Source organism: Eptatretus burgeri, chromosome 6 (assembly GCF_056783735.1).
Source record: "Eptatretus burgeri isolate ZD-2024b chromosome 6, Ebu_testis_v1, whole genome shotgun sequence".
NCBI lineage: Eukaryota > Metazoa > Chordata > Myxini > Myxiniformes > Myxinidae > Eptatretus > Eptatretus burgeri.
Window position 1 is genome coordinate 5,880,176 of NC_140966.1, and position 23,214 is coordinate 5,903,389.

Consider the following 23,214-nt stretch of genomic DNA (forward strand, 5'->3'; position numbering starts at 1 on the left):
GGATTGTGCAATAGCCAAGGAGACTACTTGCACCAACGCTCTGCACAGAGTATGGTCCCAATGGATGGATGGATGGATGGAACACCAGAAATTAGATGTGATGTATCCCATGGTGTGTTTTGAAAAGAGTAGTTCATTGTGTGCTTGTGCGCCGGTCCAATTACAAATAATTTCCCTGACAACTGTTGAGACGCGAGCAATGGAGGAAATATTAAGTGGATTTATTGTCACGAGACTGCTTTGCCAGAGCTTAATATTTTGTTTAGGAGAATGAACAAGTCTTTGAGATAGACATAGTGTGATATTTAAGGTCCATACCATAACAAGCAGTCATGACAGCCGGCTTAACGCTTTCTTCACAGCATGCAGTGCTTTATGATGCATTAACTGTATGCAAAGGATCTCACGACACCAGTTTACAGTCGGTTGCCGTTCCCTGTGTAATCAAACATTGACTCGACAATGCATAGCCAATAGCCATGCACACTGCTAGTTATCCTGCCGACAGTCCCTGTGAATCTGTAGTTGTTTTTAATACAGTGTCTTAAGACTCGGGGATGAGCTTGCACGTATCACCTGCAGAAAAGAGACATTAAAAGACATCATCGCAGTTCAACGTTAATTTACAATTGGACTTTTGGAGAAAACGGACATATCCACGCAGTGTGTGCAATTTGACACCGAGATCACGGGATCATGAGCGATATCTCAGATGGGAATGCCATCAAGGTCATATCATTACCGCCGCCACCGAAGGTGGACGGAGGTTATGTATTCACCCCTGTTTTGTCTGTTTGGTTGTGAGCAGGATATCTCTACATTATGGACAGATTCGGATGAAACTTAGTGGACAGGGTGGGTGGGTGTGTGATCTGGACAAATTGATTCGATATCCGGATACTCGAATTTTAAAGTGATTCTTCACCATTGGGAGATAGACCCGAAAATGATATATAAGACAATATCTCAACGGATTATGCTGAAAATTGGTGGATGAGTTGGTAGGTGACAAGAACAAGCCGGTTGTATTTTGGTTCAGGTCTAGACGTAGATCTGGTCTATCAGTGGGATACAAATTGTAAACTCATAAGCTTGGCAGAGGTATGCATTCTATCGAGTGCCAATCTAGTTTGTTGTGTATTTGTTTAACTTGTTTAACTGCAACTGTACTTCAAAGTACCTGTGGTTGCATAACCCTGAACCAAACACACCCAAATGTGCGTGTCTAAATATATATATATGTATATATATATATATATATATATATATATATATATATATATGTATATATGTATATATATATATATATATATATATATATATATATATATATATATATATATATATGTGTGTATATATGTATATATGTGTATATATATGTATATATATATATATATATATATATATATATATATATATATATATATACATATATATAGATATATGTCGGTGATTAAGTTGGTGAGTGGTGAGATACCTTAGATTGTAGCATGTTATCTTTGCTGTTTGGTTCTGGGTTCAAGCCTCAGCTAAAATCAAAACAGACGAGAAGCATTCGTCAGATGCTGGCAGAGAGCGTTTTATCATGGATAAGTGCAGTCCTCACACCTTTTGGTCTGGTACCCTGACTCGACCCCAAATTCCACAATGTGATGAGTGGCGATCAATGATAAATCAATTAGGATAAGATAATGGGATGTGGATAATGATGTGATGTGCCGAAACAGCCTCGTTATTTTATATTTCTTCCTCGACTATTGCATGTTTAAACCGTAAAAAGTGTCGATACATTAGAGAAAGGAGACATAGGAACTGAGATAGAGCTAAAAGACCAAGGTGAGATGAAACGAGCAGAAGAGCATACTGGGAAATGGAAAGGAGCTTGGGATAAAGGGCATGGCGAAATAGCCAGAAGAGCTGGCATTGTGAAATCAGAAGAAGCCAAAATAATAATAAGAACAAAAAAAACTTTGTATTTAAGCTTCTGAATCATCGTTGCCTCGAAGCCTTTTTCTTCAAATGTAGTATCATCAATTCAAACACAATCTTACTGAATGAAGGTGTTCTGAGAGCTTCTTTCTTTGTTCTTAGAGCTTCCTTTCTCACCAACTGACTGGATTTCAGCCAACGTTGTAAAGGGTGTGGTCCGTGTTTTCCCCTGCGTTCTTTGCTGCCATACCACTGCAGGGAGGTGTCAGACAATTCAGGTCAGGTAAGGCTTATGGAGGAGCTCATGCATACATCACAAACAGGACGACGACGTTGGAAGGCATGATTGTACTTTTACATGAATTACAAGGACGGCGGTACATAATGAACAAAATCACATATGGTATGTGGGATTTGAACCTGGGATCTGCTGTATCTTGAGCTACAGGTTCAGATGGGAACACTAATGGATAAGCTGTTGCTGACTATAATCTAACGAAAGATTATTTACAGCCAAAGGGTGATTGATCTTCAGAGGAATTTCAAATCGATTCCAAAGGTAAAGCTAGGCTGTGCGAGCAAGAAGACTTCATTGTCTGCCTGATCTCTGTCGACGTGGCTGTTTTGTTCACATCATTCATGTCGACTCCAATCATCAAAAGTAAGCGATACCAAAAACGCCAAACGTGAACACCAAACCAAAAAGCTTACTTCATTCAAGGAGCCCCAGGATCATGGTCTACTTATCACGCGCCGCACAACAGGTAAGTGGCCTTCCACTACATTTGCTCCAGTTTCCATTCCCCTGACATGACAGCTAACCTTTGTCGCACCCAACCATCACAACTTGGCTATATACATGCCTCCAGCTACCCATTTTTAGTTTCCTTTCACAAGTCCAAACTCCATGCTAAATACTCTTGTATGAACTATGCATACATTATAACAAAACTCGTTCCCCACTCCCTTCTGTTGTACACAGTAAGTGTTGGAATTTTGTCTCTGCTATTTATTAACACGATGTCAGAGCATTCACAGCGAGGCCAAATGGAAATTGTTTTATTTATTTTTTCCAATAAGAGAGCTTCAAGTATGAGGAAAGGTTTGCAATTGATAAATAAAATAAAATTAACCCTTCTATGGAAAAAAAATATATAGTGTAATTAAATAATCAAAACCTTTCTTTGATGAATTTATAATTGTGTGTGTGTGTGTGTGTGTGTGTGTGTGTGTGTGTGTGTGTGTGTGTGTGTGTGTGTGTGTGTGTGTGTGTGTGTGTGTGTGTGTGTGTGTGTGTGTGTGTCCGTAACTCCAAAGCCATGAACCCGAGCAGCCCGAAACTTTGCATGAATATTAAGGGAACATCAAGGGAGTGCATAAATGAAAACTGGGTATTTGGGTACATTTAAACACCCCTTTTGGAGATGATTATTATCTCATCATGAAAAAAAACAAAAACACACTTATCCTTGGTCAGCCCGCTCTCCCTTGCAGGAGTCTTTTGCCACCATTTGATTCGGCCTTCTCAAAAGTGCCTTGCCTTGGAAACATGATGTACTCTCGCAGACTAATTAAAATATATACTCGAAATCTGTCCAGATTTGAGGATCGGATGCATGTGGACTAATTAAGTGTTGGAATCTGGAATTAAATCTGAAAATATAAAGAAATTAACGATTCTTATAACTAAGTATATTTACATGTTGACTTCAAGCAAGCAAAACCGTAAATCCTCCTCCATATTTACGCAATAATTTTATGTTAAATTGCCAAATCATTAAAGTTTACTTGTTGTACTGTTCAGAGAATTTTATTGATTGATGAAATGATTAGGAAAGGTGCCAAAAGTGTAACTTCATTGAGTGCAACAAAAACAATTAACCAGTGGGATTGCTGCGAAGGCTCCCATGGCTGCGACCTGGTTCTCCGTGGAGAAATCTCTGGAGTAAGGAAGGAAAAATAAATTAAACGAGAAGGGCACTCGGTAGGGCACATACCTCCGCCACTCAATGCCTGATCCACGACAAAATATCGGGCCCAATAAATTTTTGAAATATCATGCCATACAGTATTGTATCGTTTTTGGCCCGATCTCTCAATGGTGAAGAATCACTTTAAAAATTAAATAATTCTCCTGTCCAGATCCAAATTCGGATCTTCACCAAAATCAAATCAATTCGTCCTTGCAACACACCCGACCTGTCCACAAAGTTTCCTCTGAATCCGTCCACAACTTTTTGAGATATCATACTATATATCGGTTTTGCCCTATCTCTCAATGGTGAAGAATCAGATTTTAAAAAATTCAGATCTGGATCCGGTTCTGGGTCTTCACCAAAATTGAATCAAATCTTCATTGTTGCACTCCCAACATGTCCACCAAGTTTAATCCGAATCTGTCAAACTTTTTGAGATATTGTGCTATATATCGCTTTTGGCCCGATCTCTCAAAGGTGATGAATCACTTTAAATATTCTAGTAGTCAGATGCGGATCCAGATCTTCACCAAAATCGAATCAGTTTGTCCATGTCACACACCAAACCTGTCCACAAAATTTCATCCAAATCCATCCGAAACTTTTTGAGATATCCTGCACACAAACAAACAAGTGAAATTGCTCGTTGAGCAAGGAATTGCCGGAATAACTTTGTCATATCTCCATGATCTCTGAAAAAACAAAAACCTGGAAATCAAGTTGGTTCTTATAAGTCGATAGTGCTACTGTTTAATGAGTTATAGTACTTAGTTTGGTCATGATCATAACTTGGAAGTCATTCGGACTTGAAATGGCGTTTTTATCGCAATTTTAAAGTTTTGACCCGACCCCCCTGACATTCGACCCCCGGCCGCAAAGAAGGGTGTTGGTGTGAGACCCCAATGAGACATATGGTTGGATGCAGAATTGGAAGATGCACATTTTGGATTTGGTTTGAAGTCGATATGACCATTTTAGCGGACGTTATTGCGAAAATAAGAATTTCGGTTTTTCGGTGACCTTGACCTTGACCTTTGACCGAGATTCACCAAAAACGACAAGTGTCTAAGTTGGACCATGGCCGACGTCTGCACCCGATTTGGTCATGATCGCTGAAACTGTGTGGCTGCTACAGGGTAAACAAACACACAAACAAACAAACAGACAGACAGACAGATACACAGAATGACACACACAACCAACCAACATAATTGCCGAAATCCGAAGGATTCCGGCAATTAACAAACAGACAGACAAACAGACAAACAGACAGAAAGGGATGAAAACATAATGGACTTCACCTTCAGTGGTGGAGGTATTTAAAGATCGAATTAAAAGAATGATTAACATAACGGGAGGATTAGAATGAGTAAAGCAATCAGACAAGTGAATTTGGAGTTCAAGAGGTAATTGAAAAAATACTGTAATATTATTTTAATTCATTTACTCTGAAAAATTTCCACTCAATTTATGAGGGGTCATTCTCCCCCCTCCCCTTCCATGCCCTTCCCCACTCCCATCCTCGCTCTCCTCCACTCTCTCTTTCTCTCGCTCCCACACCCCCCCCTCACACACCCTCCCTCCCAGAATATATGGTGACGTGTGGTGAGGCATTGTTTTACACCTCTTCCTCACTCCCATCCTCGCTCTCCTCCACTCTCTCTTTCTCTCGCTCCCACACCCCCCCCTCCCAGAATATATGGTGACGTGTGGTGAGGCATTGTTTTACACCTCTTCCTCACTCCCCCCTGGCGACATGTGGTGAGGCATTGTTTTACACCTCTTCCTCACTCCCCCTTCTTCCTTGCTTCACTCCTCTCTCTCTCTCTTTCTCTCACTTCCACCCCCCCTCCTTGCACCCCTCCCTTGCACAGTGTAAAGCGATATGTGGTGTGTCATCACTCTCCCTCACTTTCTTTGCTCCATTTCCTTCCTCTCTCTTCCCCTCTCTCCCCCACTCTCCCTGCTACCCCTCCTCTCTCTTTATCTCTCACCCCCCTCCTTTCTCTCTCCCTTCCTCTCTCTCTCCCCTCTCTCTCCTCCTTCCTCCCCCTCCCCCCAGCTAGATGAGCTTTTCCCAGCGGTGGTTCTAGGATGTGATGAATATTGAAAAGCCATAGAGTTATTAGCCTCATGGTAGTAACCTTTTACCTGTGGGCCAGCGACAGCATTGCCTGAGCCCACATTCTAATATATACTTTATAGTGGCCTTTAGTGGCTTCAACATGGACATCAAGGCCAGCCTGTGGGAGCTTAAAAACCTTGCCCAGATGCTGAAGTACCCTACACCCAAAATATGGGGCCTTGAAAACACAAGCTACATCTGATCCTTGAAAATGAACAAATAATGCTCACACATGACATGATGATCCCATCAAGTGTGGACATTACAAACAAAGCATTGCGTCCAGACATGGTGCTCAAACACAAAAAGGAAAAGTTGGCAATGTTGATCAAGGTTTCAGTTTCCAATGACTTTGGACGAAATGGCACAGAAATCAGGAAAATGACCAAATACTTGGATCTGAAAAATGTGGTCAAGAGGACTTAAAAATTTAAGAAAGCTGGAATTGTATCAGTGATAGTCAGAGCTACAGGAAGGATAAAGAAAACCCTCACCGAGTATGTACTGTCAAGGCCAAAAATATTGTCACATTTGCACTTTTCTCAAATAATCCACCATTTCATCCAGAAAATTGTTTTAATTAAAAAAATCTTTTGGTATCCACACACTGTATGTATTTGGTTTACAGTGGAACAAAACAATAATATCTGAAAAAATTACAAAATCTTAGCTTATTCCACACAGAAATCCGAAAATGGCCCGGACAATATTATTGGCACCTTTTAGAAGTTGTTAGAAATAATTTGATTTCAAGCAGGTGATTCTCCTTAACTTTGGAATTGAACTCACCTGTGATAAGTTGCAGGTGCCTGCAATAAAAAAAAACAAGCTCAAATGAGCTAAGATCCTTGTCCTCTTAATGATGACATCATAAAAACGAATATGATGTCATTGTGATGTATCAGGTTTGCGATAAATTATCTGTGCTCATGCCCGGATTGATTCCCGCAAACAAAATTCAAACAGCTTGTCTAGTTTTGGAGATAATGGTTTCGGCGATTTCCATTAGCGGCGATATTATGACGTCAACTTTTTTTTCTAGGAAGAATTTCCAAAATCGGAGATGGTTACTGCCTGCGCGTGGGCTTTCTGCATATACATGGCAAGTTTCACGAAGATCCGATGAAAACTCTGGGTTGTGAAACAAAAAATGTCAAAAAATAGGAATGACGTCATAAAATTGATATGACGTCACAGTGATGTATCATATGTGCGGTAATTCATCTCTGCTAATGCCCTGTTCGATTCCCGCAAACATAGTTCAAAAAGCTTGCCTAGTTTTGGAGATAATTTTTTCGGCGATTTCCATTAGCGGAGATATTTTGACATCATAACTTTTTTTTCTCAGAGGAATTTTCAAAATCGGAGATGGTTACTGTCTGCGCAGGATATTTTTACATATATACGCCAAGTTTCAGGAGGTTTCGATGAAAACTGTAGGCTGTGAAACAAAAAAAAGCCCACAAGAACAACAACGTGAGTAAGACTTAGAGATCCTCCACGAGGATCTAAAAATCACTCCTTCAACCAGTTTGAATGGAGAAAATGAATCATTCTGCTGTTTTGTGTCACTGTGTGAACCACAATGAGCATGGCGTAAAGAAAGAAATGCAGAGAATTGTCTTAGGAGGTCAGACACAAGATTGTAGCCAAGCATGGACAATCTCAAGGCTACGTGTCCATCTCCAGAGCCCTTGATGTTCCTGTGTCCACCGTACGCAATGTTATCAGGAAGTTTAAGGCCCATAGCACTGCATCCAACCTACCTGGACGTGGCAGCAAGAGAAAACTTGATTGAAGATTGCAGCGAAAGATTGTTCGAATGGTGGAGAAAGCACTTTGATCAACTGTCAAACAGATTAAAGCTATCCTTCACACACAAGGTATGACATTTTCAACTCGCACCATCCATCATCAACTCAATGAAAGGGTGTTCTATGGTAGGAGACCCAGGAGGACCCCACTGCTGAGAGAAATAAGAAAGCCTGACTGGAGTTTGCCAAAGCACACCCAAACAGCCAAAATTCTTCTGGGAGATTGTCCTCTGGATAGATGAGACCAAATTGGAGCTTTTTGGTAAAGTACATCAACTCTTTGTTTACAGAAAACGAAATTAACCCTTTAAAGAAAAGAACACCCTCCCTACAGTCAACCATGGAGGTGGTTCAGTGAGGTTTTGGAGTTGCTGTGCTGGCTCTGGCACTGGCTGCCTTGAATGTGTACTTGGCATCATGAAATCAGATTACCAAGGAATTTTGCAGTGCAATGTTCAACCCAATGTCAGAAAGCTGGGTCTCCGTCAAAGATCATGGGTCTTGCAGCAGGACAATGTCCCCAAACACACTTCAAAAAGCACCCAGGAATGGTTCAACACAAAACGCTGGACTGTTCTGAAGTGACCAGCAACGAGTCCAGATCTAAATCCCATTGAACACCTGTGGGGAGATCTGAAAACAGCAGTTTGTAGAAGGCACCCTTCAAATCTGGGAGAACTGGAGCAGTTTGTACAAGAAGAGTAGGACAAACTGCCAGTAGAGAGGTGGAGGAAGCTCATTCATGGCTATAGGAAGCGCTTGACTGCAGGTATTTTGTCCAAAGTCTGTGCTACCACATATTATCTTGGGAGTCAATACTTTTGTCAATGCCATTTATTTTTATTTTCTGATTGAAAAGGATATATTAAGTTCTGAATCAAAAACAAAGGTTCTGTAATATTAACGGTGAAATAAAGAATTGTGGAGACAAAATTCTTTCATCAATTTCAACTTATTTTGAGAGAAAATTGTGAGTTATTTGAAGAAAAAAAAATTACACAAGGATGCCAATATTTTTTAACTACGACAGTAAAAATCATTCCGGGGAATATCACTACAAAAGCGCTTCAAGTGGAAGCTGTCAGGGGTTCAGTGAAGATTTTGAAAAGAGTCCTTATGGGATGATGCTATGAGAACGAAGTTTCACACAGTTTGATTCATGAATTATGATCCATTTACAAAAAAAATAGGATGTGGAGATTTTGAGTTCTGGGAGAACTTTCTCCCACCTCCTGAAACCAGCAAATGGAGATAAGAACCAACGAAAACAATATAACTTTTGTCGGCCTTCAATTCCAGAGGTGTTTATAAGTTGTAGTCAACATTTTTTGAATGCTTTTGTCAACTGTGGTGATCATTTTCTGAAGAGGTGTCACTCCTTGATTATCTCGGTTATTCACATTCTAATTCAGCGTGGGAATTGATTCCTTCTTGAATCGAGAATGAAGAATTAGTCTTGCCTGTGAAGGCTAACGTCGATATGTGTTGGTGCGGACAGGTATAGCAATGGATTAAATCAATAGGACATGGAGTTTGGTCTGCTGACTGCTGACTGTGGGGAGCAAGGACAAGCTGACTGTTCGAGCGTTAAATGTTCGTAAGAGGAAAAAGAGGAAATTAACCCTTCGTTGGGAGCTTCTCCTTGCTTCCCACTGCAGATAGTTAGCATTCCTCAATCAATGTCCTGTTGATTTAATCCTTTGTTATATCTTCTTAATTTTTCAATTTCTCATCATTTGTTTCTCGAAGCTTGTGCACACACAAGAGTCGGATCAGCTGGCAGTATCCCTCAGTAGTTTACGCTAACTTTTCCTTTTATTCATGTGACCTCAAGTCATTGACATTGTTTTGCTTAAAGGGGAACCCAAACGCAAAGGAAAATTCCGAAAACCATTGAGAATCATTAATCACGGTCTAATTTGAAAGGGGATAAAAGTAACGTCACATCTTGAAGCCCTAATGATCCAAACATCGGTTTCCATCCAGAAACGGTTCGTGTCGAGCTCGAATTCCGATACCGATTCCACCGTCATTAGCGATTCCGAAGGTTCTCAGAATGTTGAAACCGATCAGTGGGATTTTTTGAAGAAACTATTGGAGACAAAATTAGTCATGGAAATGCTTTTGGGGAGAATTGTGGAGTCGAATCGTTTCGAGCCTGATGCGAGCGATTTAGAGGAAGATGGCCGCAGTGTTAGTGAAGGGGAAAATGCTGGTCACATGATCACTTCAGTGACGAATGCTTTGTCCCACTGTCACAGGCTGACCAGGTGTCTTGTATGTTACGGGATCACTCTATTTCATACTTTCCCCGGATGCCATTTGTATCCATGCCGTGTCCCACCATCATGTCCGTGAGGTGTCAATGTCCCTTCCCATAGATGGGGTATTGTGGAGTGGGAAGGAGGGAGGAAGAGGGGTGGAGGATGGTGGTTATGGGAGATTGTGGGGGGATGGTGGAGGGGTGGTGTGGGATGGTGGTGGTTAATGTGGAGGTGATGATTGTGGGTGAATGGTGGGTATTGTGGGTTGATGGTTCTGGGGGGATGGGATGATGGAATGGGGGGTGGGGCACCCTGAAAGTTTTAGCGTCGAGAGTTAAATCCTCTAGGAGGACTGGATGATGATAGATACTTACTTTCTCTCCACTGTAAATAGATGGTGGTTCATTTAATATGTAGATATTTGTGTTGATAATAGATAATTGTTTTCAGGTGCTCTTGTGGTAACTGCTGGGCAGTGGCAACAGGTGTTTGAATCCCCTCTCAAATCGTCCATGTACATGTGCTGGTAACTCGGTAGAGATGGTGTTACAGTCTTGAGTGACGGCTGTTTCTTCTGCCTAATCGTGGGGATGGCATCTTCTCTCAATCGTGGCATATAAATACAAGATCCAGATAAGCCATCTCTGTTGTTTCATAACAGTGCTCTGGAACGTGTTCCGAGCACAAAAGTGAATATTTTTCTGGGCCCAATCCACACTCGGGTATTTCGGACAAAACTCGTTCAATTTCTGACAATGTTTGGGTGTTTCGGCCATTGGTGTAGCATGAAGCACCATCTCGGTTTGTATCACGGTACAAGCACCAAGGACGCATCAACTCCACACATTTGTGAAAAATCGAAAATTATTTGCATTTTGAGTTTAATCGTACTGCGATGCAACCCGTACACAATACAGATCTGGTGGTCTCTTTCTGGGTGCGACGTCACGGGTAATCTGAAGAAGAAGATTTTGCCTTTTAATCGCAAATTTATCTACTTTATAATTCGGAAATTGTGAAAAAGACATATTATATCTGTTTTGTAGGGTATCAAGGGATCAATTAGCATCGATGTGGTCTGAACATTTAGGTTCCCCTTCAAGTATTTAAAATTATCTCCATGATCACAGATACCAGACTCCATCATTCATGTGTTATTACTTTCTTACACTTCTTTTCTAAATTACACACCAGCAAGTACTACCCATTGTTTCACTCACGGGAATACTAAGGGGTGGGGAGAGAGGAGGGGTGGGGGAGCGAGGAAGGGGGGAGAGCAACTCTTCACCACACATCACGATACACTCGAGAAGGGAAGGGGGTGGAGAGAGAGAGAGAGAGAGAGAGAGAGAGAGAGAGAGAGAGAAAGAGAGAGAGAGAGAGAGAGAGAGAGAGACATAGACAGAGACATAGACATAGACATAGACATAGACATAGACATAGACATAGACATAGACATAGACAGAGACAGAGACAGAGACAGAGACAGAGACAGAGACAGAGACAGAGACAGAGACAGAGACAGAGACAGAGACAGAGACAGAGACAGAGACAGAGACAGAGACAGAGACAGAGACAGAGACAGAGACAGAGACAGAGACAGAGACAGAGACAGACGAGGAAGGGGAGGAGGCACAATAAAGGGGTGGGGGGAGAGCAACGCCTCTTTGCGGAGATCCTGCTCGTTCATTATTTTCGTTGCACTCAATGAAGTTACACTTTCGGCACCTTCCTTAATCTTTAACTTCACTCAATATAATTATCCAAACAGTAAAGAAAGTAAAGTTTAATGCTTTGGCAATTTCACATAAAATTGTTGTGGAAATATGGAAAAGGAGGAATCACAGCCTTGCTTGCTTAAAGTAAATATGTAAATACACTTGGTGATAAGAATTGTTAATTTTTTTTTCACTCCAGAATTCGACAATTGGTTCACCTGCTCTGATCCTCAAATCCGAAGACAGATTTTGATTATATACCTTAATTAGTGCATGAGAGTACATTGTGGTTCCAAGGCAAGGCATATTTCAGCAGGCTGAAACAAATGGCAGCTTAAGACCCTTGTGAGGAAAAGCAGGCTGACCAAGGATAAGCCTGTTTTTGTTTTTTCATGATGAGATGAGTTAATTATCTTCAAAAGGGGTGTACACACACACACACACACACACACACACACACACACACACACACACACACACACACACACACACACACACACACACACACACACACACACACACACACACACACTGTAATAGATATCTATCTATAATTCCAGCAATCTCTGTGTGTGACTGTGACCGCTGTTTCTCGACAACCAATGGTCCGATCTAATTGAAACTTGCCAGGTGTATTGCTGGTGACCTGAGGATGTGCCTTTTCAAGGTTTGATATTAATCAGACAAGTGCTTCCCAAGTTATGGCCATTTATTTACCAACCAATGACAGGACACGTTGCTGCGTAGGCGTGGCCGTTGGGGAAGAAATCCTCAGCCGCGTTCCCCATTACGGGTTAAAACGTACGGACTTCCGGATAGTGATGACTTGATGTATTCTAATAATTTATCGATTTCTTATGCGAATTTATAGATAAATACAATGCCCCAATCCAGTCGTCGTTTACGAGAGCGAAGGAACGGCCAGTGTGGTTGTTTGAAAGTTTTTTTTATTTTTTTTTGCACGTACGGCCACGCACGTACGTGCACGGGAGAGTGAAGGAACGGCCTGTGTGGTTGTTGTTTCTGGCACGCGGTTTGAAAGTTTTTTTGTTGTTGCGCGTACGGCCACGCACGTAGGGCACGCACGAGTTGTATTCAAACTTATTATTACCTTTCATTTATAGCTTCTGACCTTTCGCCTCTCATTCTATCCTCTATCTTTTCCCAGTCTGTAAGGTGCATACTACAGTGACTTTGCTTTGTTGATTCTCTTTCTTCCTCTCAACTCTCATCTTGGGAAACCTGATGACCTCCTGATAAATTGAAGTTCTTTTGTTTACAGTGCAATTAAGTTCATTTCCATTCAGGCAGACAAAAAATATAAAATACTTGAGTCAACTCAGCTTCCTGCTATCGATCACCAGAGGGGGCTGTCCAAATATATAAATAAAGCTTAACAAGTGGGTAAGGTGTCGAGGGTGCTTCAAAGGAACTTATGATCTGTTGCTTTATTTTTCAGAAAAGGAAATCTGCAATAATGCGTGAAAGACAATTGGCTCGTTGTGTCGTGTTGACTCTTGTCATAGTTCTTCAAGCAGGGTGATCATCCACCTTGATTAATCTCACATTGTAAGTTAGTTATAAAGCTTTTCAATAAGGCTTTATCGATACATTGAAAGAACATTAATAATTATTATTGAGACAAAATGTCGGTTTACTTAACGACTGTACCTGTAGTTTATAAAATGCCAGAAAGAAAGACAATACCTTCGTAGAAGTGCTGATTCGGGAAAGATATACTGTATCGACGAGCAATTTACTCCTTCCACCAGTTTTAACCTTCACACCTGCTCGGCCTAACCTTGATGAATATTTCTGCAAAGCTTAATCCCATTTCACCTGTGAAAGCTTTGAACCCTCGTGTCTTGCCAAATTTTATTTACATTGAGCACCCATTCAATCGTCCACAATGCGTAAAGTTTGTCCTCGCTCGTGTTACCTGGCAAGGCATGTGGTTCGGGAATCATTAAAACTGCTATTAATTGGAAAGATCCCGCTTATATCGTGTTTGGATCTGACCACTGCAGAACCAAGCAATTCAATGAGCGCAAGGGAAACATGGCATGTGACACCAGGTCACATGTTCACATTCTTGTGACTTGGTGTGGAAGTCAGAGCTCGAGGTTGTGTTAGGTTTGGCAAAAAAAAAAAAACAGGGGAAAGCCATGGTTGTGACATTATTTATTTCTCTTCTGTCTATTTGTATCGTATGCATTTCTTTTTGGATAACTTCAAGTTAACCTGTGAAATAAAAGTGTATGTGTGGGGGGCTATGTAGTAGTTATAGGACTGGCAGTATGTCAACCAGCATTCATACTTGTTCCTGTGGTTTGCAAGGAGGGAGTTCTAGAACAGAATCTATACAGAGAGTGCTGCAAACCAGAGAACTTGCCTGCTGGTATTTACTTGTGGATGTTAAAATTACCATGATATTTACTTTTTAAAAGAATAGACTGCAATGCATTGGTATCCTGGCCAAATTATAAAATAAAGACAAGCAGCAAAATACACACACACACACACACACACACACACACACACACACACACACACACACACACACACACACACACACACACACACACACACACACACACACACACACACACACACACACACACACACACACACATCTCGTTTCGAGCTTACCTGGAACGTAGTTCCATGGGATGGCGCGTCATCCTTCCGTCCGTCCGTCCACAAATACTTGCAACTTCTCTGAAACTACAAAAACGATTTTGATGAAACTTCACCGCAACCTTCACCAGCATGCATGTTCCAAAGTTTGTTCATGGCATTAACAAAACAATCGGGCCCGAAGGGGGTCTACAATGGTTGTCCCCAAAATAGATATTTGCTTTCTGATCAGAACCTACACATGCGAATCCAATGAAACGTGACCACAACCTTCATCACCCGTGATGTAGCAAAGTTTGTTCACAGCACTAAAAAAAAAATCCGGTCTGAGGGGTCTTCAGAGGGACTTTACGCTAGGGTTGTCCCCCTAAAGAGGACTTTGCTTTCTTATCAGAAACAACACACGCAATTCTGATGAAACTTGACTACAACCTTCATCACCCGTGATGTAGCAAAGTTTGTTCATGATATTAAATAAATCTGGGTCTAATGGGGTATAAGGGAGGGATGCCCCCCGAAATATGTATTTTCTCCCTTCTCCGAAACTACACACCCAATTTCGATGAAACTTGACGGCAACCTTCATCAACCGTGATGCACCAAAGTTTGTCACAGCACGAAAAAACAATCGGGATATGAGGGGGTCCACAGGGGACAGTGGTGTTGCCTCCCACAAGAGGTTTTTGCTTTCTTCTCTGAGACCACACACAATTTCGACGAAACTTGACCATAACCCTCAGGTCAGGTCAGGTATGGGGGCATGTGCCAGAACAGCGCATCGCTGTGACCACTTTCCGCCGGTACTCCAGGGGCCTCCGTCTGGCCTTCCCCCAGGCAGATGCCAGGCCCATCCCCATCTCCTTGAGATGCTGGTCAACCTGCTGCAACCAGGAGGCAAGTGGTCGGCCCATTGGCCTCCTCCACTCACGAGACTCCCTCGCTGAGAGAATCTGGTGAGCAGGATCAGCGTCAGGAAAATGAGCCACATGTCCATACAGCCGCAACTGACGCTCACGGACCATGTAGGTAACAAATCTCATCAGAGTCTCTCTCAGCAACCGGTCGTTGGACACAAAATCTGACCAGTGATAGCCAATGATTCTCCGAAGAGACCTGGTACCAAAGGAATTAAGTCTCCGTCTCAGATCCTTGGTCAGAGTCCAAGTCTCGCATCCATAGAGCAAGACTGGAAGCACCAAGGGCCTGAAGACTCAGACTTTCTTCCTCCCGCACAAGTACCGGCAGCGCCACACTCCATGATCCAGTGAATCCATGACTCCCCAGGCCCGACCCAGACGTCTATTGACCTCTGACTCACAGCCAGCAGAGACATGAATATCACTGCCAAGGTAAGTGAATTTCTCCACGACCTCAACATCCTCACCACAAATAGACACAGACAGGACAGCAGCATCCAAGATGTCATTGAAAGCCTGGATCTTAGTTTTGACCCAAGAAACCCGTAATTCCAGCGGCTCCGACTCCTCATTCAGCACCTCGAGGGCCCCCAAAAGGATATCTAAAGTCTCCGCAAAGATGACTGCATCATGTGCGAAATCAAAGTCTGAGATCTTGACATTCCCAAACGATGCACCGCAGCTTGATCTCTCTGACATCCTCCCGAGAATCCAGTCCATACAAGTGCTGAAAAAGTGTGGGGGCCAGTACACACCCCTGACGAACTCCAGTAACAACTGGAAATAAGTAAAAGATGGTACCACCACATTTTACAGCACATGACAGATTAATCAGTTTGGGTGACGCCTTACGAAGACCAATAATCCACCAGAGGGCATCCCGATTCACTGAATCAAAGGCTTTACAGAGATCAACATAAGCTGCAAGCAGCCCCTGCCGAAACTCTCATCTGCGTTCGGTGAGGACCCGAAGAGCAAGGATACGGTCAATCGTTGACCTCTTTGGTGTAAAGCCTGACTGCTCTGCTGACTGACTGACTGTAAAGGTGCTCCAGTAGATGGTGGCGAACCCTATCAAGAATTATCCGAGCAAAGACCTTGCCCGGAACTGAGAGCAGCGTCACCCCTCGGTAGTTGTTGCAGTCTTGGCGATCACCCTTCCCTTTCCAGAGAGGGACAACAAGGCCCCTCTTCCAGTCAGTTGGGATGATGCCTGTGTTCCAGGCAGAGCACAAAACTCCATGCAATGACACGAGTACAGCATTTCCACCAGCCTTGAGAAGTTCAGCATGGATGCCACAGATCTCTGGAGCTTCACCTCATTTCAACCGATTCACCGCAGCCTGTGTTTTCACAAGCGAAGGTGGACCACAGTTGATTGGAGGGTCAGCAATGGGGATTGTAACACCCTTTACATCCAACTCGACACCTGGTGGATCAGCCTGGTACAACCGCTCAAAGTAACTGGCCCAGCGGTCCTTCACTTCGGACTCCTCTGTCAAGAGCCTACCGCCCTCCGCTCTAACTGCAGCACACCGAGGGATGGGCTTGGATGAACGCAATGCGTGAACTCCCTTGTAAGCAGGACGAGAATCACCTGTCCACAGGTGATGCTCTACCCCCTCACAGATTCCTCGCACAGAGGCCTCCTTGTCCACCCTTAGTGCACGTACAGTTTTACGCCTCAGTTCCCTGAACAGCTCAGCTCTGCCATTCAGCCTGGCCCTGCAACTATGGTCAATGGTATCCAATGTCGCTTGAGAGACAAAATTCTTCTTTACCCTTCGGTGAGTTCCAAGACATCCACCGGCAAAATCAAGGACAGTAGTCTTGAAGGTACTCCACATCTCTTCAGGACCTCCCAAAGCACCCAGACCCCCCAAATCTCCACTCAACTTGTTCGCAAACTCCTCAGCTGCCCTCTCATCCTTGAGCTTGCCAACATCCAGCCGAGGCTGGGATGGTACCATTCTCCTGGATTTAAGGTGCAACTTAAGAGTTGCTACAACAACAAGGCTGTGGTCAGTATTGAGGAACTGAGCACTCCGGTAGACCCTGCAGCTCTGGATCATCCTCCAGCGACCATCAACGAGGACATGGTCAATCTCCTTTGCCACACCACCAGCGTTGGAATACCAAGTCCAGCGATGAGCCTGTGCGCGCTGAAACCATGAACCAGCAATGCTAAGTCCATGACTTCTTGCAAAGTCAAAGAAATTAGTGCGATTCAGGTTCACAGTTCCTGACCCATGGGGACCAACACTTGTCTCATAACCATCCCTATCAGTTCCAGTCGATGCATTGAAATCCCTCAAGACTATAAGTATATCTCGCCTGGGGCACTGATCAACCACAGACTCGAGCGTGGCGTAGAATGCATCCTTCCCGGTGAGATCACTCGCCTCATTCGGAGCATAAACAGAGACCAGGGAAATGACACCAAAGGAGTGACGAATCCTTCGTCTCAAAATACGCTCGTTGACCGGTGTTACCTCGTGGCCATCACATGTGCGGAAATTAAATAAAGCCATGAACGCTGATGTTCCAGGCATTTATAAGCATTGCAATTTATCCATCGATTCGTAGCAATGATGAACAGGCATTCTATAATATAATTGAGGAAAGTGGAAAAAAAAATTACAAATACTTAATCGTTAAGAAATCATTGCAGCCTGTTCCAAATCAAGGCAAGGTTGAGCAGGCCAACAAACTTGGCGGCTTCAGACCCCAGCGAGGTTACCTAGGAAACGCCTTAAGAACCCAGAGAGCGAGGTGGACGACGATTGCCTGCTGAAGGATACAATTAAATAACGCCGTCAATTATCTTTAAAAGGGGTGGTTTAATTAACCCAACCACCCAATTTTCACTCTTGCACTTCCTTGAAGTTTTCTTAGTATGCATGCAAACTTTCAGGCTGCTTGGTTTCATAGTTTTGGAGTTATGGAGGAGACACACACACGCACACTGATGCACTGACATACACACACACACACACACACACACACACACACACACACACACACACACACACACACACACACACACACACACACACACACTCTGACGTTTATTAGTATAGATATATACGTATATACTGAAGTACTTGGTGTTGCCCCAGGGAAATTCAATGCAATATGTATTGAAATATTTCCTTGATGACAAATTGGGAATGTTGGCCTCACGGTTTTATATGAATTACCAATCTTGGGCGTTGCAAAATCTACTTGGACTTGTATTGAAATGCTTCACCTTCCAAGAATGCCCAACATGCTGCCCTAGAGGCTGCTTTTCTTGCACATTGTTCTTCAAGCCGAGCCTGTGTCTGCTCTGTAGTCTTAGCTGCCCTGGATGCTGCTTGTCCTGCACATTGATCCTCAACCCGGGCCTGTGTCTGCTCTTCAGTCTCAAGTGACCTGTAGACTGCCATTCTCTTTGCATCCAATTTACTTCTGCCCATCATGGGTCTTTTTGGTGGCCTGTGGCAACATTTATAACGCAAGTAGGGTAGGTCATGATATTTCTTAAAGGGGAATCCAAATGCAAGAACTTTTTCTCCCCCCTGAAAACCAGAGAAAATCATTAATCGAGGTCAAATTTGAAGGAGGAAAAAAAATGTTGAAATATTTATTCTGGAGGATATTAGACTCACATAATGCATAATGAACACACACACACACACACACACACACACACACACACACACACACACACACACACACACACACACACACACACACACACACACACACACACACACACACACACTTTCTTCTTTAGACGTTATACTTGTTCATTACCGCATTGAAATAGTTGAATATTTAACTCTTTCCCTTCCCATATCCACCATACTACAACGCCATTATCAACTTCACGGAAAGCAATTCGAAATACCAACAGCATGGTTCCCACATGTCATGGCTTATTGCAGCCGAAACAAAGTCCAATTCACAATCTGGTGAGATATCCCAACCCGAAGAAAACCAAATTTCAGCTTGTAACAGAAACTGCTGACATCAAATGCACACAGCAGAGCCCATGGTCGAGGCAGAGCAGGTATTAATAGCAAACACAAACCTCCAGTGGCTGCAATGACCTTATTAAAGGACGTCATATTTTTCAGGCGGATGACACATGCCCTCCATTCAAAAATTGTTGAAACGGAGGTCGTTATTACCGATTTATCATCATGGCAAACTTGTATCATGTTCGCTCATTCAAATGTATTGTTGCTGGGAGAGAGAGAGAGCATGATGGTTTATTGTGTCCTAAAAGTCCTGCTCACTTGAAGTCCTGTTTCTTGCACGGAATTCTGTTTATATGACGAGGTTGTCTCTGAAGTATGTTTTTTTTTTTTCTGTCTTGATGGTGTTAAAACGTTTTATTATTTGCATTGGTAGTGATAATTCTTTATCATCTTTTCATATGCAACAGTACTAGTTAATAAGATATGTTATTCATGTGTTATTATTAACTAGCAGGGACCCACGGAACATCATGCAACGTAAAATGTGACTTCAAGTCCTCAACCCCACCTCTCTTCCAAACCCCAAGTAATTAATCAATCCCCTGCCCAAACCCTGATTCTCTGTCCACCTATGCTGTTAGACTCAGCTGCCTTGTTAGACCCCCTCCCCCCCCCCACACACACACACACACACACATGAATGTGGATACCTTGAGACCTGGGGAGGAGGGGACAGAGCATGGAAAGGGCAGAGGGTGCAAGAGGAGAAACAAGTCAGAAGAAGACAAAGCTGAAATCTGTCTGTGATCGATGAAAACCACCGACCTGTCTGCGATATGAAAATGATAGGCCCAGAGACTCAGCTTCATTGTGAGAGATTCTAATAATTTTGAAGGCCTCGGTTTCCACGGAGTCAAGCTGAACAAGGTGTGAGGCAAAGGTGCGAGCCCAGAGGGGAGAGCAGTATTCCATCAAGCAGCGAATGAAGGCCTTGTAGGTGGATAAGAGTTTAGGTGTGCCAAGGAAAGCCTTTGTGTGATGGAGGATGCCCAGTCGGTAACTAGCTTTGGAGGCCAAATTATAAATATGATTTGCACAAGAAAGATCATAGCTCATCGTGATGCCGGAGACTTTGAGTGACTGAACTTCAAGAGAATTGTTAAGAAAGTATATGGGAGCATTTGCCAGATTGTCCTGTCGGAGAGACGCAGTGAGTGTGTGGGATTTCACGGGATTGAAAGCCATGTTGCAAGCGTTTGACCAGCTCATAATTCTATCGAGGTCGGAAGAGAGAGAAGAGGCTGCTGCCTGGCTACCTGAAGGATGAGGGATGTCACGACAGAGGGTGGAGCCATCATTAAAGAAATAAAGAGGATTTTTCTGAGAGTCAGCGAGATCGTTGATGAAGATTAGGAATAGGACTGGGCCCAGAACACTGCCTTGGGGGCACTCGAACCTTCACAGGGAGAGGAGATTGAACAATTCCGTTGAGAGCCACACGTGGGCTATGAGAGTAGACGAGGTCAATAAGCCATGTGTGGAGTTGGCTTGAGATGGCATGGGCAGAGAGTTGCCTCGGATGCTACAGGCATTAAGAGGGTGTTTTGTAAGAGTAAAGCAAAGTATTTTTGTGTGTCACTCTGCACGCTGGAGGGTGAGTTTGTGACATTGTTGGAAGGGCACATGGAGAACAATAAAGTTTTGGGAGGGTCATCAGAACGATATAGGTTTCCCGCACTGAAATATGCACTAACCTGCCTGTGCCTGTGCCGGACACGCTGGCAATGCCGCCATTCTGACCACATCCCCCCATTCATTATATCTGTCCCTGGTTTGAGATTTTTCTTTGTTAAATTGCAAATCCCACCATCCCTACCCATCTCTTCTCACCAGGCTTGTTGTAGTGGGTAGATCAGTTAAGATCTGTTTTCAGTGTTTGGCTTGTCAGAGCTCCATGCCAAATTTGTGTCCTCCCTTCCTCCAAATATAGTTGTTTTAAGCCATGAACATATGTATATGTATATATATATATATATATATATATATATATATATATATATATATATATATATACATGTATATGTATATATGTATATATATATATATATATATATATATATATATATATATATTCTGTGCTGTTCTACTGTCATTATTATTATTATTATTATTATTATTATTATTATTATTATTATTTAAAAAGGAGGTAATGGTTAAAGTTGCTAGGCGTCTCCTTTTTTATCATCCGGCTAATTTAGAACAATTGTGAGCCATTAGAGAAGTGTGGCTTTTCCTTTCCTGCGCTCACTCGGCTTTTGAAATTGGTGACTCACCGCTCGTTAATCTGGGGCCACAGCCCATGTGCATGGGTCTCAAAGCCACATGTAATTAGTGAATGTGGTTTCATACACTCTGAGCACATGACAGTACAGTAAAACGTGCATGGAAAAACAGGGGAAGGGGAGTCCCAGGTCACTTGTATGTGTGAAAGAGTTTCTTCTTCTTATGACATTCACTTACCGTGGTGACATAATGAAATTTTACCAGTGTTCTGGATTGGCCATAGCGTTGACTAAATCAACGCCACAGCAAGAATGGATCATGATTAGACCAATAAAAACCCAACATGGAAGAAACTAACAACAAGACCTCTTGGAAGTTGTCAAGATGTGGGATCAATAAGTTTGAAGGAGTGGGTTGGATGAGACTTGCCAAAGAAAGATTTTTGTGGATGGGTCTTTTTGAGGCATCTACATCGAGGAGAGCCGGTTTGTTCAACCAAATTATAATGAGATAGCCATGAGTTGTTGATTATAAACAGTCAAGGTGGGGGTGGGTTATATTGTCAAGAGTCTGTGGGTGTTCCACTCTTGAAAGTTGTGATTGTCCAAGACTCATTGCAGGATGGTCTCAAGGACTTTCAAGGTGGTTATTCTTCAATAATCACATCAATCAGCAGAATAGGATGATAGTGCTTTATACATTTAAGTTGATTAGCTTTGACATGTGTCATGTATGAATCAAAAGAAGCTGGATCAAGACAGTTGTACACTGGAAGGGAAATCAGTAGAGCGTATACCTCCACTACGCAATGCCTGTTGGAGATATCATGCTATATATAGGGTTTTAGCCCCCTCTCTCAATGGTGCCAAGGGCGCTAGCTCAGAGGGGAGAGCAGTATTCCATGAAAAAAATTAGTTCAGTTGAGAAATCGGATGAACTTCAGAAATGTGCAAGGCTTTAAAAATTAAAAAATTCTCACATTCGGATCCGGATTCAGATCTTCACCAAAACTGAAACAATTCTTCATCGTGCACCAACCATGTTCACGAAGTTTCAGTCGAATCCGTCCACAACTTTTTTGAGATATCTTGCACACAAACAAACAAATGAAATTGCTCGTTGAGCAAGGAATTTCCGGAATAGCTTTGTCATATCTCCATGATCTGTGAAAAAACAAAAAACCTGGAAATCAATTTGATTCTTATAAGTCGATAGTGCTACTGTTTAATGAGTTATAGCACTTGGTTTGGTCATGATCATAACTTGGAAGTCAATCGGACTTGAAATGGCGTTTTTATCGCAATTTGAAAGTTTTGACCCGACCCTCCCTGCCATTCGACCCCCGACCGCGAAGAAGGTGTTGGTGTGACACCCACAATAAGACATATGGTTGGATGCAGTATTGACAGATGCACATTTTGGATTTGGTTTGAAGTCGATACGACCATTTTAGCGGACGTTATTGCGAAAATAAGAATTTGGGTTTTTTTGGTGACCTTGACCTTGACCTTTTACCTAGATTCAACAAAAAAGGACATGTGTCTAAGTTGGACCATGGCCGACGTCTGTACCCTGTTTGGTCATGA

At 42.6% G+C, this 23,214-nt stretch overlaps 2 protein-coding genes across 4 annotated transcripts in view; one reads left to right on the forward strand and one right to left on the reverse strand.

Annotated features, from left to right (window-relative positions):
• LOC147024176 (uncharacterized) overlaps window positions 1-23,214 on the reverse strand; it is a 76,414-nt gene that overhangs the window by 26,620 nt on the left and 26,580 nt on the right. Inside the window, exons 2-3 of one of the 2 annotated variants that reach the window (XM_085883838.1) lie at window positions 14,476-14,550; window positions 2,052-2,181 (exon numbers count right to left, since the gene is read on the reverse strand). In XM_085883838.1, the coding sequence (XP_085739964.1) occupies window positions 2,052-2,181; window positions 14,476-14,550 (205 nt within the window). The remainder of the gene's footprint in view (window positions 1-2,051; window positions 2,182-14,475; window positions 14,551-23,214) is intronic. The other variant, XM_085883840.1, reaches the window with a different exon arrangement.
• Window positions 1-23,214, forward strand: part of LOC147024177 (uncharacterized) — a 133,776-nt gene that overhangs the window by 10,449 nt on the left and 100,113 nt on the right. The window contains exon 1 of one of the 2 annotated variants that reach the window (XM_085883832.1): window positions 2,093-2,212. The exons of the other annotated variant lie outside the window; for it this stretch is intronic. The gene's annotated coding sequence lies outside the window, so the exon portion shown is untranslated. Of the gene's footprint in view, window positions 1-2,092; window positions 2,213-23,214 lie in introns of those variants that run through there. 2 annotated transcript variants of the gene reach the window in all.